Raw genomic sequence first — 12,204 nt, forward strand, 5'->3', positions numbered from 1 at the left:
GGAGACAATTGTGGATAGTGGCTACTGTCTGGATGGCACAATCAGAACCTGACTGGTGACAGGCTGGCAGCTGCCTCAGAATTACTGAAATTTCCTGCACCTCCCGAATTAAGGCTCATTGTATATGATGATACGCCCTAACATTTCACATACATGGAAATGCATATCATGTCTTGAGATAAAAAGGAAACGAGTGATTAAGGAACTATCCGAAACAGGTGCCTGTCCCAATCTCAATTCTAGGTAAAACTTCCATATGGCCTTTACCTGGAAGAGGCGATCTTTCCAGAGAGCATTTCCAATCAGTGTCCCCCTCTGCCCCTATTTCTCTTAGTTCCTTTTACTTCACTTTGCCACCCCATATCTGGGTGACCTGTCCCTGCAAATAGCCTGGGACTCCGAGTCCAGCCGGCATACTGATCAGGCCTCTTATTGCATCTGTTAAATAAAACCTACAGGAACAGGTGTCGCATAAGTGCGGGTAGCAGGGAGCAACATTCACACTGAGATGAATGATCAAATGAGTCCCACTAGTTGAAATTTACTTTGAAATATGGAGCAGCTTTCGGCTGGCTACTTGAATTTGGCCATAAAAGTAAATTTCTCTAACATTTTGCATGATACATGTTAATAAAAAAGTGAAAATATTATGAAAAATCTAGAACATGAAATTTAAATTTATAAATTACCTTAATCCAGACAAAAAATACTATGACAGCAGCTATATTGTTAAACTGTATTTGCCAGTATGCCAGATGCTCAAAGTTGGGGAAAGTATTTTGATCTTCCAGAAACTGTAATAGCACCTCCACGTTTGATGTTCTGTATAAGTTAATTCCTATAGCTACCACTGATAGCTGGAAAACAAAAGATTTGTATATTATTACAGTGCTTTAGAAATATATAACTTACTCTAAAATGAATAGCTTATTTTTCTTCACCATTGTATTAATTCTAGGGCTCAACATTCTGCTCACCTGATGGTGTTCTAGAAGTTGCTTACACAAATGGAAAGTGTTGAGTACTGCCATAAGACAAGTAAAACAATATATTGCTTGCACTTCCTTAGGAATAGAAATCCAATGAGTGCATACACACGCACATACTTGAGAGGGAGAGAGGGAGGGAGGGAGAAAGAGATGTTGCCATGTTTCAAACTCAAAGTCAAACTCAAACAGGAATAACTTCCGCTTTCTCTGCAACTCTCATTTAAATCACTTTCTACCCTTCTGCTTTCTCTGCCTCATAGTGCTTTCTGTTTTTGTTTATGGTCTTTTTTTTTGATTGCCAGCCATCCATTATTTCCTCTACTCAACAAATACATAGTGGATGTTTATGTACACAGCACTGTGCTAGGGGCCAAGAGGAACAGACCAAAATAAAATGCACAAACTCTGTCCTCAAGAAACACACTCTAGTTCAAGACCAGAAAAATACACAATTATAAATAATACAAAAATCTACTTAGGAATTGGCATCACACAACACAAGATGAAGGGTGCAACAAGATATATTAAAAGGAATGCTCATAAGAAGAAAGGATGAGCTTGGTCCTAGAAGATGGAGGGAATGACGGACAGAGGGCTCATGAAGCTTGCACTGGGAACGCATGGGTCAAGGGTTTTCCTTGTGCTTGTTTCTGTCCCTTAATTCATGACCAAACAACAGTTCACAGCTGCTATGGTTCTGGGCTATAAAACCATATCAGAGGGACTCTGGGCCCTATACTTGCATCTGTCATCATTGGATTATCATGTATATGGCAGAGAGTGGTAGGGGTTAAGCACAACCATCTTGCCCTCACATGGGGTCTAAATCCATGGCAGGTGGACTGTGACAGGTGGCTGTAACCTTTGCTGCCCATTCTCCCTCTCTTATCATGGAGGATGTTCAACAGCTACTTCCATTAGTCTTTCCTGAGAAGCCATTTGACCATGGTCCCGGGGGACTATCATACCAAAGGTCTCACTGGCTGCCAATAACAGCTGGAAGAGGCAACCTCACCACCTTCCTTTTCTTCTCTAAAACAGATTTCCAGAGCCAATTTTATGTTTCTATACTGTAGGAATATTTTCTTTGAGCTCTCTGGAATACACTAAAAATGTTTCTCTCCATAGACATAGCTGAGAAGGATGAAGAAGCAGCCAAGGAAGTACTGACTGACTGAATCCAACGATAACCCTCTACCCAGCACTCACTAAGTACATTGTTCTCCATTCCAATTGTTTTCACTCTGCACAGGACAAATATTTATAAAAATGTGGGATATAGTCATTTATACAATATTGATATCATTATCAATACACTAATTTCCTTAAGACTTTTCCTTCAAAACAGGGAATGAGAGAAAATAAATAGATTTTTGTGAGCATTTGGGTTGGTATGTCTCTCCTGAGTTTTTGGGAGATTCCCATCCTTTATAAAATGTAAGTATCATCCTTGTTTGGCTGATTGTTTTGTCCATTCCTATATTCCCAATGCCTGGAACAGTGCCAGGTGCACAGTAGGTGCTCAGAAAATATCTAGTGAATAGATCACTTTCACCACATGAAGCCTACCACTCAAGGAAATTATTTGAATTTAGACTTCTTAATAGTCTTCCTTTTTTTTCAGTAATTCTGCTAATTTTGAAAGACTATTGTTTTGGACAAATGGTTAATTGAAATATACCTATAGAATTCGGAATGTTAGAGAAAAAAATGAAACTAAAGAAAATAATTTCAAAATGATTCTAAGATGTTATGTTTATATTTAGGATATAATTTCAAGTTTCAGCTGGACTTTTTTCAAGTCAGGTGGGCAAGCAAATTTGGGCCAGATAAAACAGAAAAGCCTTGGCTTCTTTCATGGGGTTCTGATGGAACGTAAGGCATGTTTTGGGGAATGCGTAGAAAGCTTGCCCTTAATTTCACTGGGTCAGGAAAGGTTTTGAAGAAGTGAGATTCCAATAGTAGCCCTTCCTTGTTCTTTTTAAAAGCACACTATTCAAACTGTTGTCTTGGCATTGCTAAGAGTTAAGAAAATAGGAACAGCAGCATAGTGAAGCAAGTTTTCAAAGAAACATTTGCAAAACATTGTGGCTGCTGAGTTAAAGAAACTATCCTCAGTTTCCATGATATCATAAGCTATTTTTTCCAGTGGTCTCCAAAGTGGGGATGAAGTAGTTCACTGGGGTGTGGGAAGAAAATATTAAAACTTCTAAACAGGTGATAAGAAAGAGCTCTGGCTGGTGTGGCTCAGTGGATTGAGTGCCAGCCTGTGAACCAAAGGGTTGCTGGTTCGATTCCCCGTCAGGGCGCATGCCTGGGTTGTGGGCCAGGTCCTCAGTAGGGGGCATGCAAGAGGCAACCGTATGTACATTGAAGTTTCTCTCCCTCTTTCTTCCTTCCTTCCCCTCTCTCTAAAAATAAATAATTAAAACCTTTTTAAAAAAAGTATTAGAATTCCATTTATTTTTGTCCCAATCTTTTAATTCTGTGTTGTATTTTGTTCTGTTTTGTTTTTTACTAATATACCTGTTATACCAGTACACAAACTCACACAAACATACTTTATAAACAAATACATTATGGTGCATCATCAAAGTTTTCACTGACAGGTGTATAATTAAAAGAGCTGAATGCCACTAACTAGGCTTTTATCAACACTGAAGTAATTTAGTTAAAAAGAAGACTTATTAATTAGCATAAAATTACATGTACCCTTTTACCATTATCCTCAAAGGCCTAAATATATATTCCTATAAACCAAATCAAGAGGTTTTGCATCTTTAGAGTTCCAAACAATCATTATTTTCTAGAATAATTTTTAATGTATGTGGACTGCAGTCAGCCATCACACAGCACAGAAATATTTTGAAAAATTATTTCTAGGATCATCATTTTTCTGTCCTCCTTGAATACTGCAATTTTTAAAAACTCTGTTCATTATTAATCCAATGAGAATTTGGGGATCAAGAGTTTACGTATGGGAACTGTGCAATGTTACACGGCGGTAGTGAAAGGGATGCACTTCTAACTGTGTCAGGGTCCAATTAGTTCCACACCATGTTCCTTCCACAGGATTTTTATTTTAAGTAAAAGCTCTTTTTCAAGTACACAAGTACGTGGCTTATGAGGCAGGGGCAGAGTGGTTAAGACAGTTATTGTGAGGATTAAGTGAATTTCTGTATATGAAAAGCAGTATGAACCGTGCTTAGCACAGATAGCTTCTAAAGTGTCAGCAATTATTATTGCTCCTGTCAGTATTGCTAGCATTGCCATGCAATATGTCTATATAGTTCTTTTTATGTCTTAATTATTCACATTTAAATAACATTTTTCATTTAGTAACATAATATGTGAATGTATTAACATTCAATAACATATTTTCTATATTTTACCAACTAATTCTACTGATGTTTTGATAATGACTTGATGTAGATGCTTCACAAACAAATTTCTGGTTGCAGGGGCAGAATAATGACCAGGAACTAGAATACTAGAAGACAGAGAGGGTAATGTGTCCCTTACTGAGACTCCAGAGGGCCATCTCTACTATTCGACTTTTAAGCATGTGACAACTAAGCATGTCATTATGTGCTTAGCCATGTAACAGGGCTTATCAATTGATTAAGCGTTATAACTGAAGGGAGAAAAACTTGCAAAAACACATCTCTACATTGAGGCTTCTGGAAGGAAGCGGTTAAAATGATGTTGAAGGGAAGCCACACTGAACAATATATTAGGAGTACAATACAGTTGAGGGCAGGCAGGGAATCCACAGGTGTCCCAGTCCTGACTCTGTCACACTCATAATTTTTTGCACCTCATATGGAAAACCTTGCTGGTCATATGTTGTACCCTGTGGGCTATTTGCAGAAAATTTTAAAATACAGGGAGGTTTTCTCTGCCTCCCCAAATATTTCAGGATGTTTCTTCTTGCCATACTTTACACATGTGCAGAAAAATATATATTAATTTTGACTAGCAGTCAAAGCATCAGCAAAAAACAGAATCAACAAAACAAAACATTGTTTTCTCCCCTACATCTCATATGGCATGGCAAAGGCAAATATGAATTACTGTTATTGTTGTTATTAGTGTGCCTGAGAGTTTATTGTAAATGTCTCTTTACTTCCATATTCAGAAAGGTTACTCATGAAAAATGAGAAAATAATTAGTAATATTGGAGTTGATATTATTTAAACAGGGGAGAAGTTCAAGATTCTCCTTCCGAAATATCAAGGTTCACAATGCTGAGAAGACTGAGACTGTAATTAACATATTTGTATAACAGAGTAGGAAATTTGGTGGTGTTCTCAAACCTACCACAACGATCACAACATCCAGACAATTCCAGAAACTCCTGAAATAGCGTAGCTTGTGAATGCGAATTTCCAATATCTCTTCCACCACATAGTAAAGGATAAAGAAACAAAAGATAATCTCACAGGCTGCCAGGAAGAAATCAAAAGTTGTGACATATCGGATCAGCTTTACAGGCTGAAATTGCCAAGATGGAACCACACCGCCTGTTGCTGGGAATTCAACCAATAACCTGTATTGTAACAAGAACAATTAAAACAATAACAACAACAACAACAACAACATATGGATGCATCCAGGACAGGATGTCCATCTATTCTGTCCCTGTACTGAAAGGTAATAAAACTGTAATGACGGGTCACCCAAAACTAGTGGCAAAACATTTTTTTGTCAAAGCCAGTAACTCTATGCTTTTATGTAGAATTTTATGTAACAAAAAGTATAGGATTTACCAAGACCTCTCACAGACCAGAGAGATTATTCCTCCTTAGTCTCCCCTCTACTTCTCTGGTATTTATACTTTGAAAATGCTATGTGCATTTTTTTTTGTAATGTAGAGGGAAATCAATAAATAAGCCTTTCTAGGTCTTTTATTAAATGCATGTCATTCTACTAGGCAATGAAGAATATAAGAAATATAAGTAATGCACTCATAACATGTATGATCTCGTGAAAATTCTATGTTTTGAATATACATAAAGATAGGGACAGATTTTCTCATTCATTCATTTGGTAACACTAACTAGCATTGAATAATTCACCCTGGGGGGTACTTTTTGCTACCCAGAGCCTTACAGTCAATAGGTGCTCAGTAAAGGTCTGACAGTCAGAGAGAGTAACATACTTTTTTTTCCATTTCTACCAATGGCATTGATCTTTAGTAGTATCATAAATTGATGACGTTTCTTGCCAAATAGCCATTTTGCAGGTGTTACACTGTGAAAGTTAAGTGATTCACTTAATGCTACAGTCTATCAAACTAGAAATTAGAATCTCAACCTTCCTAACTGTAAGACTTTTAAAAGACCTTTGATCTGCTATAAGGCATAACCATTTCTCCCATAACAGGATGCGTAGCTCCATCTAGAACCTGAGTATCTAGGGCTCGTGCATGAGTCAAGTACATACAGTGACTATGGCAAATTAGAAATTGGTCACAGAAGTGTGAATTTTTTTTTTCCTCTCTACTGTCAGTTCCCAGGTTTTTCTTGATTCTTTGTAACTCAGGAGAACAACACGGAAATGCAGAGTCTTATGATAGCCTCAGAGCAAACTCATGAGGAGAGGAAGTAGCCTCTTTGCCAAGTCATTGCTCTCTGGCCTGTCTTGCTCTGCATGCCAGCCCCTTCTAGGTATTTAGACAACTGTGTAGAGAAATGAAATAATTGCCTTGCCAATATTCACTCTTAAAGTATGGGAAGGAAGTAAAAGACATATTCAAGACCTTTTATAAATAGATATTTCCTTAAAAGTCAATCAGAATTGCCTGTCTGCTTCTATCCTCTTCCAATCCTTGATGGAATAATTAAAATATTCAGTAATATCTGCAGTAAACTATTCATTCATTTCTAGTAATAACTATTACTTGTTTTAATGTGATATTATTTTCTGAAAAAGTTGTTAAATGCAAGGACTGGGAAAATCCAACTGGTCATGTTAAGTGGAGATGAGTTTAGCCTCAAAAATGGTCACAAAATAAGGATATGATGAGAATTTATCTTTCTTATTTGGTGGGTAAATATATGTACAAGTAATTCATGTTGGCCATGCTTGGGCACTGGCGACATGTTCACCAGGATGATTAAAGTGGGTGAACGCCACATCCCCTTGCCTGTTCTATATTTTTTTATAGCACATGTTACCTTCTAATGTACAATTTAATTAATTTGTTTCTTTTGTTTATTGTTAATTGTCTATTACTTGCCTTCTCCTGGTTGAATGCAAACTCTGCAAGGGCAGGGATATTTACCTTGTTCCCTGATATGTCCCAAGAGCCTAGAACAGTGCCTGGCACCATATTAAATGTCAAATAAATGTTTGCTGAATGAATGAACAAACAAGGGGCCCCAAACAAGCTAGTGAGATCTCTGACAGTTTCCTCACTGTCACCTGAGTGGTTATGATAGTGATATCACAGGACCTGTAGAAGGAACTTTATGTGCCTTTGGTGAAACTTGAGCATGAGCAGGTCTTCTGGTATCCCACCTGCCCCTGAGATAGCCCCTGGATCCCATGTTCATGCTCTGCTAGCAGGGGCGTCATCTGAGAGTGGGGAACTCAGGGAAATGAGTCAAGATTTGATGGCTGGGGCGTTGGTCATGGAGCATTTGGCACTGATCAGCCTCATACTAGGTAAAAATAGATGTTAGCAAAACAGTGCTTTGGGGATGAACATGGACTGGACTTAAAGTTCTTCCCAACCTATTTTGGCCCAGGATCCTAACTCCCTTCCCCCCAATATCCTTATCCCAATGGCCTTCAGTGTTTACCCCTCCCTTGCTATCAGCTCTGGTACTTGACACTCTCATTCAGCCAACTGCAGGCAAGTTTTCAGGCCTATTTCCTGATTAGGATGTACATACAAATACATGGAAATTGGAGGACTGAGTGCCCCTGGTACACACCTGATCACACAGAACAGGTTAATGTTGGCGTTGTATACTGAAAAGTCAATAAAAGTTGCCCTGGTTCCTCGGTCCAGCCAGACATTTTTTTTGAGGCTAGCAATTTGAGCTGCTGTTTCCTCTCTTGTTCTTGACAAATCCAGATAATAGCCAGCTCCACTATAAGTTGCAATCATTCCCCAGTGGCTACTCCCATTCAAGTCTTTTTCACTTGTGTAGATCCAACTAATAAAAAATAAATAAAATGAAAACAAAACAAACAGGTAAAATCAGTGGAAGACTTGTGGCAATTACAAATATAGTTGGTTCTTGGTAAGAGCAAGTATGTAATAAGAAAAATAAGTCTTATCAAGCCAGGTAATGTGCTTGACACGGAGCTTCATAAGTGCTATCTTATTTAATTCTCACAGTTATTGTTCCCATTTTAGAGATGAGGGCCCTGAGACTTAGTGAGGTCAACTTAGTCTCAAAGCTTTTGAGGGCAGAGCCAGAAACCTAGACCAGGACTGTCTATCTCCAGATCCTGTGCTATTAGCCCTGAGTTCATACTGCTGCCTTCCCTGGGTAACTGTGCTCTGGGACTAGATGACCCTGGGCTCCCAGAGAACACTTCAGCCAAAAGAGGGACAAGTTCATCAAGTGCCACTCTTGGCAACTGAACTAAATAAGCCTTCACACAGCATTTGGGAATTTAATCCACAGATACTTACAGAGGCTCACTTAGGAACCCTATGTTTCTTTGGCATTAATGGAGATATAAAGATGAACCAGGATCTTTTCCTTCTCAAAGTTGTAAAAAGTAGAGAGAGAAAAGTTGTAATTAAATGATTAAAAAACAAAGTAGATGATAACAAGAGAAGTATAGAGAAATGGCTTGGGCAGTTCAGTAGAAAGCTATCCTTGCCTAGAGATCCAGTGATGGGATAGGTGGATCACAGGGGGCTTTGGGAAGAAGCCATATGGAACCGGGCTGTGAAAGATACGTAGGATTCTGACTTGCACAGGTGGGTGGTAACGGCATCTTCAAGCTGGAGCCAGGAAGGGCCAGAGAAGTACAAGACATTCTGCTAGTAGTTCTGTGTGGCTCCCACATGATAAAGAAAAGAAAGTTGAAAGGTAGACTGTGGTCAGATTGTGAAGGGCAAGCATGCAGTCACTGAAAGGAAGGCTTCCGAGAGGCACAGATTAGGGTTACTCTGGTGACACAGGGAAGGCTGGTGTGGTGAGCAACACAGGGCTCATGTGCAAGAAAGAGTTAATGTAATGGGTCCAAGTTGGCCTTTCCTTAAGAAGGCCTGCTGGTGAAATCAAGATGGCAGAGGAGTGAGTGGAAGTCACACTGATCTCCTCTTAGGATCAATCTGGAATTACAACTAAATTGTGGAGAAATCACCTGGAACAAACAACTGGACAACAGCGAGAGAGGAACTTTATAACCTTGGAGAAGACAGAAGAATCAGCTTTGCACAACCTAACTCATTAGGAATGTGGTAGAGACTTGAGAAGGTGGGTGGGAAGCCCTCAGGCGGCAGCACCGGAAGGATATTGAAATGGACAGTTGGATCTCCTTGAGAAGAGAACAGTCTACACCATAAGCAGGGATCTCAAGCCTACAGCATCAGAGCCCAAAAAGTATACAGATAACGAACTGCAAAAAGTGGCAGAGTTGCTCTCTGCCAGAGATGGGCAGCTGGAGACGCAAAGAACCATTCAAAGGGCCAAAACATAATCTTTTATTTGGAGCCACTTACCCTGGTCTCTGGCAAAGGCGGGGGCAGAGTGGGCTAGAGACGCTGGAGGAGAGACTGGGGAAGGAGCCTTCTGGGAGAAAACTGAGAGAGTAGCCAGCGGGGCCCCAGTGCTTAACTCATCCCCCATACGGCAGCAGCCATCTGGCTCAGGCAGACACTCCCCCGAGCAGCAACAGCATGAGAAGACACAGTAGCCCTACTCCCAGGAGGGTTGCTGCCCTGGCCCGGTGGTACTAAAGCCTGACTGCTGAGTATAGAGTGACAGCCACAGATAGTAGATCCCTGGCTAAAGGAATCACAGAGTGTTCTACAGACACTTGAGGAGAGACTGGAGATGAGGCTTTGGGGAGAAAATGGAGAGAGCAGCCAGCGGAATCCCAGTGCTGACTTCTCCCCCAAATGGCAGCAGCCATTTGGTACAGGCAGGCCACTCACCTGAGTGGCAGTAGCATAAAAGGACATAATAACTCCGCCTCAGGAGGGACTCTGCCTTGCCCTGTGGTGTCTAAGCCTAACTGCTGAGTGCAGAGCGACTAGATTAACAGCTGAAGGAGATAGCCACAAACAGTAGATTCCTGGAAGTCTTGAACACACTGCCTAAGGTCAGACAGGGTAAACATCTGACATCATCAGAGGCAAATCCAGAAAGAAAAAACAGCAGTCTCCTACAATAGAAGTTCACACCACAGAATTAGGAAATCAAGACAGATCAATTTAAGAAGCAGAAGAAAAACAGAAGAGTCTCACAAAGAATGGGAAGACAAAGAAATACCCACCACTCAAAGGGAGAGAAGGACTCCCCAGAAAGAGAACTAAATGAAATAGAGGCAATTAACTATCAGATATTGGTTCCAAACAACAGTTATAAGGAAGCTCAATGAGCTCATTGAGCTCAGAGATAATTACCAAAAACTACAGGGAAACTAAGAGGAACTTACTGCAAACTGTATCAGCATGAAAAAGGACATAGAAACTATCAATAAGAGAGAAGAGGAAAAGAAGAATACAATTTCCAAAGTGAAAAACACAGTAGAAGGAATACAAAGCAGACTAGATGAGGCTGAGGATCTAATCAGCAAGCATCAGGATAAGGTAGGAAAAAACTCACAGAAAGAGAAAGAAAATGAACAAAGACTCAAAAAGAATGAAGAGGCGTTTAGGGAAATGCAGGACAACCTGAAACGTAATAATATCTGTACAATAAGGATACCAGAAGGGAAAGAAGAGGAACAAGGGATAGAGAACCTGTTTGAAAAAGTAATGATGGAAAACTTCCCTAATTGGAGGAAAGAAAGAGTCACACAAGTCTAGGAAGCACAGAGGATCCCATTCAAGAGGAACCAAATGAGGCCCACTCCAAGACACATCATCATTAAAAGGGAAAACATCAAAGAGAAAACAGAGAATCCTAAAGGCAGCAAGGGAGAAAGAGGTAGTAACATATAAAGGAGCCCTGGTACAGCCAGCAGCTGACTTCTCAGCAGAAACACTATAAGCCCGAAGGGAATGGCAAGAAATATTCCAAGTACTGAAAAGCAATGGCCTGCAACCAAGACTGCTCTACCCAGCAAGGCTCTCAATTAAAATGGAAGGCGAATTAAGGAGTTTCCCAGACAAAAGAAGCCTAAAAGAACACACCTCAACCAAACCAGCATTGCAAAATATGCTAAAAGGACTGCTTTAAGAAAATGAAGAAAAAGAGTCTATAAAGACCCTGTTCCTTTCACAGTCACCAATACTTGATATGACCAGTATTTTTAATAGTTATTGATCTGATTGTGACAATGATGTGTTATTTTAAGTGTTACTTTATTATTTGTTGAAACTAAACTTCTTTTTGATTATTTTTGTCTATTTCTATTATTTTTAGAAAGCTTTAAATGACTTCTTGGTATTCTTTATCCAATTTTTGATTAAATGTAGATTTTTTTCCCTAAAAAACCCCCACAAAACTATTAACCCTTTTTTAGATGTGTTGCAAATACTTCCTATTATATTTCTTGTCCTTTAACTTTTTTTATATGTATATTACTGTATAGTCTTATATGTTTAATATAGTCATATTGTCAGTATTTTACCTTATAGCTTCTGGGTTTGAATATTTTATTTAGAGTAAGAAAAATAGTATTTTGTATTTTCTTCAAAAACTCCTTAGATTTTATATATTGATTTTTATCTCACCTGAATATTTTTGTTTAATGTGTGAAATAAGGCTCTATATTTGTTTTATTTCAAGTAATAGTGGTCCATGCACCTTATTTGTTGAATAAGCCTTATTTTCACCATTGATTTAAAATATCAATTTAATCATCTATTACATTGTTAGACAGCTATATACGTTTGTTTCTAGAATGCTCATTATATTTCATGGACCTACTTGACTGTTTCTGTGCTGGTGTCATGTTCTTTAAATGCAGAGACTTTATAATGGTTTTAAATTTTTAAATATTTTATAATCGATTTTGACATTTGAAAAAATAAATAAAATCAATCTGCATTTAGAAAAGAAGAAAGAAAGAACTC

At 39.0% G+C, this 12,204-nt stretch overlaps 1 protein-coding gene across 1 annotated transcript in view; it reads right to left on the reverse strand.

Moving 5' to 3' along the window:
* Window positions 1–12,204, reverse strand: part of PKD2 (polycystin 2, transient receptor potential cation channel) — a 64,284-nt gene that overhangs the window by 26,351 nt on the left and 25,729 nt on the right. The window contains exons 5-7 of the mRNA XM_054591758.1: window positions 7,931–8,155; window positions 5,310–5,538; window positions 690–857 (exon numbers count right to left, since the gene is read on the reverse strand). Of these exons, the coding sequence (XP_054447733.1) occupies window positions 690–857; window positions 5,310–5,538; window positions 7,931–8,155 (622 nt within the window). The remainder of the gene's footprint in view (window positions 1–689; window positions 858–5,309; window positions 5,539–7,930; window positions 8,156–12,204) is intronic.

This window comes from Pteronotus mesoamericanus, unplaced genomic scaffold (genome assembly GCF_021234165.1).
Source record: "Pteronotus mesoamericanus isolate MK-2021 breed Mesoamerican mustached bat unplaced genomic scaffold, CSHL_Meso_final scaffold_232, whole genome shotgun sequence".
NCBI lineage: Eukaryota > Metazoa > Chordata > Mammalia > Chiroptera > Mormoopidae > Pteronotus > Pteronotus mesoamericanus.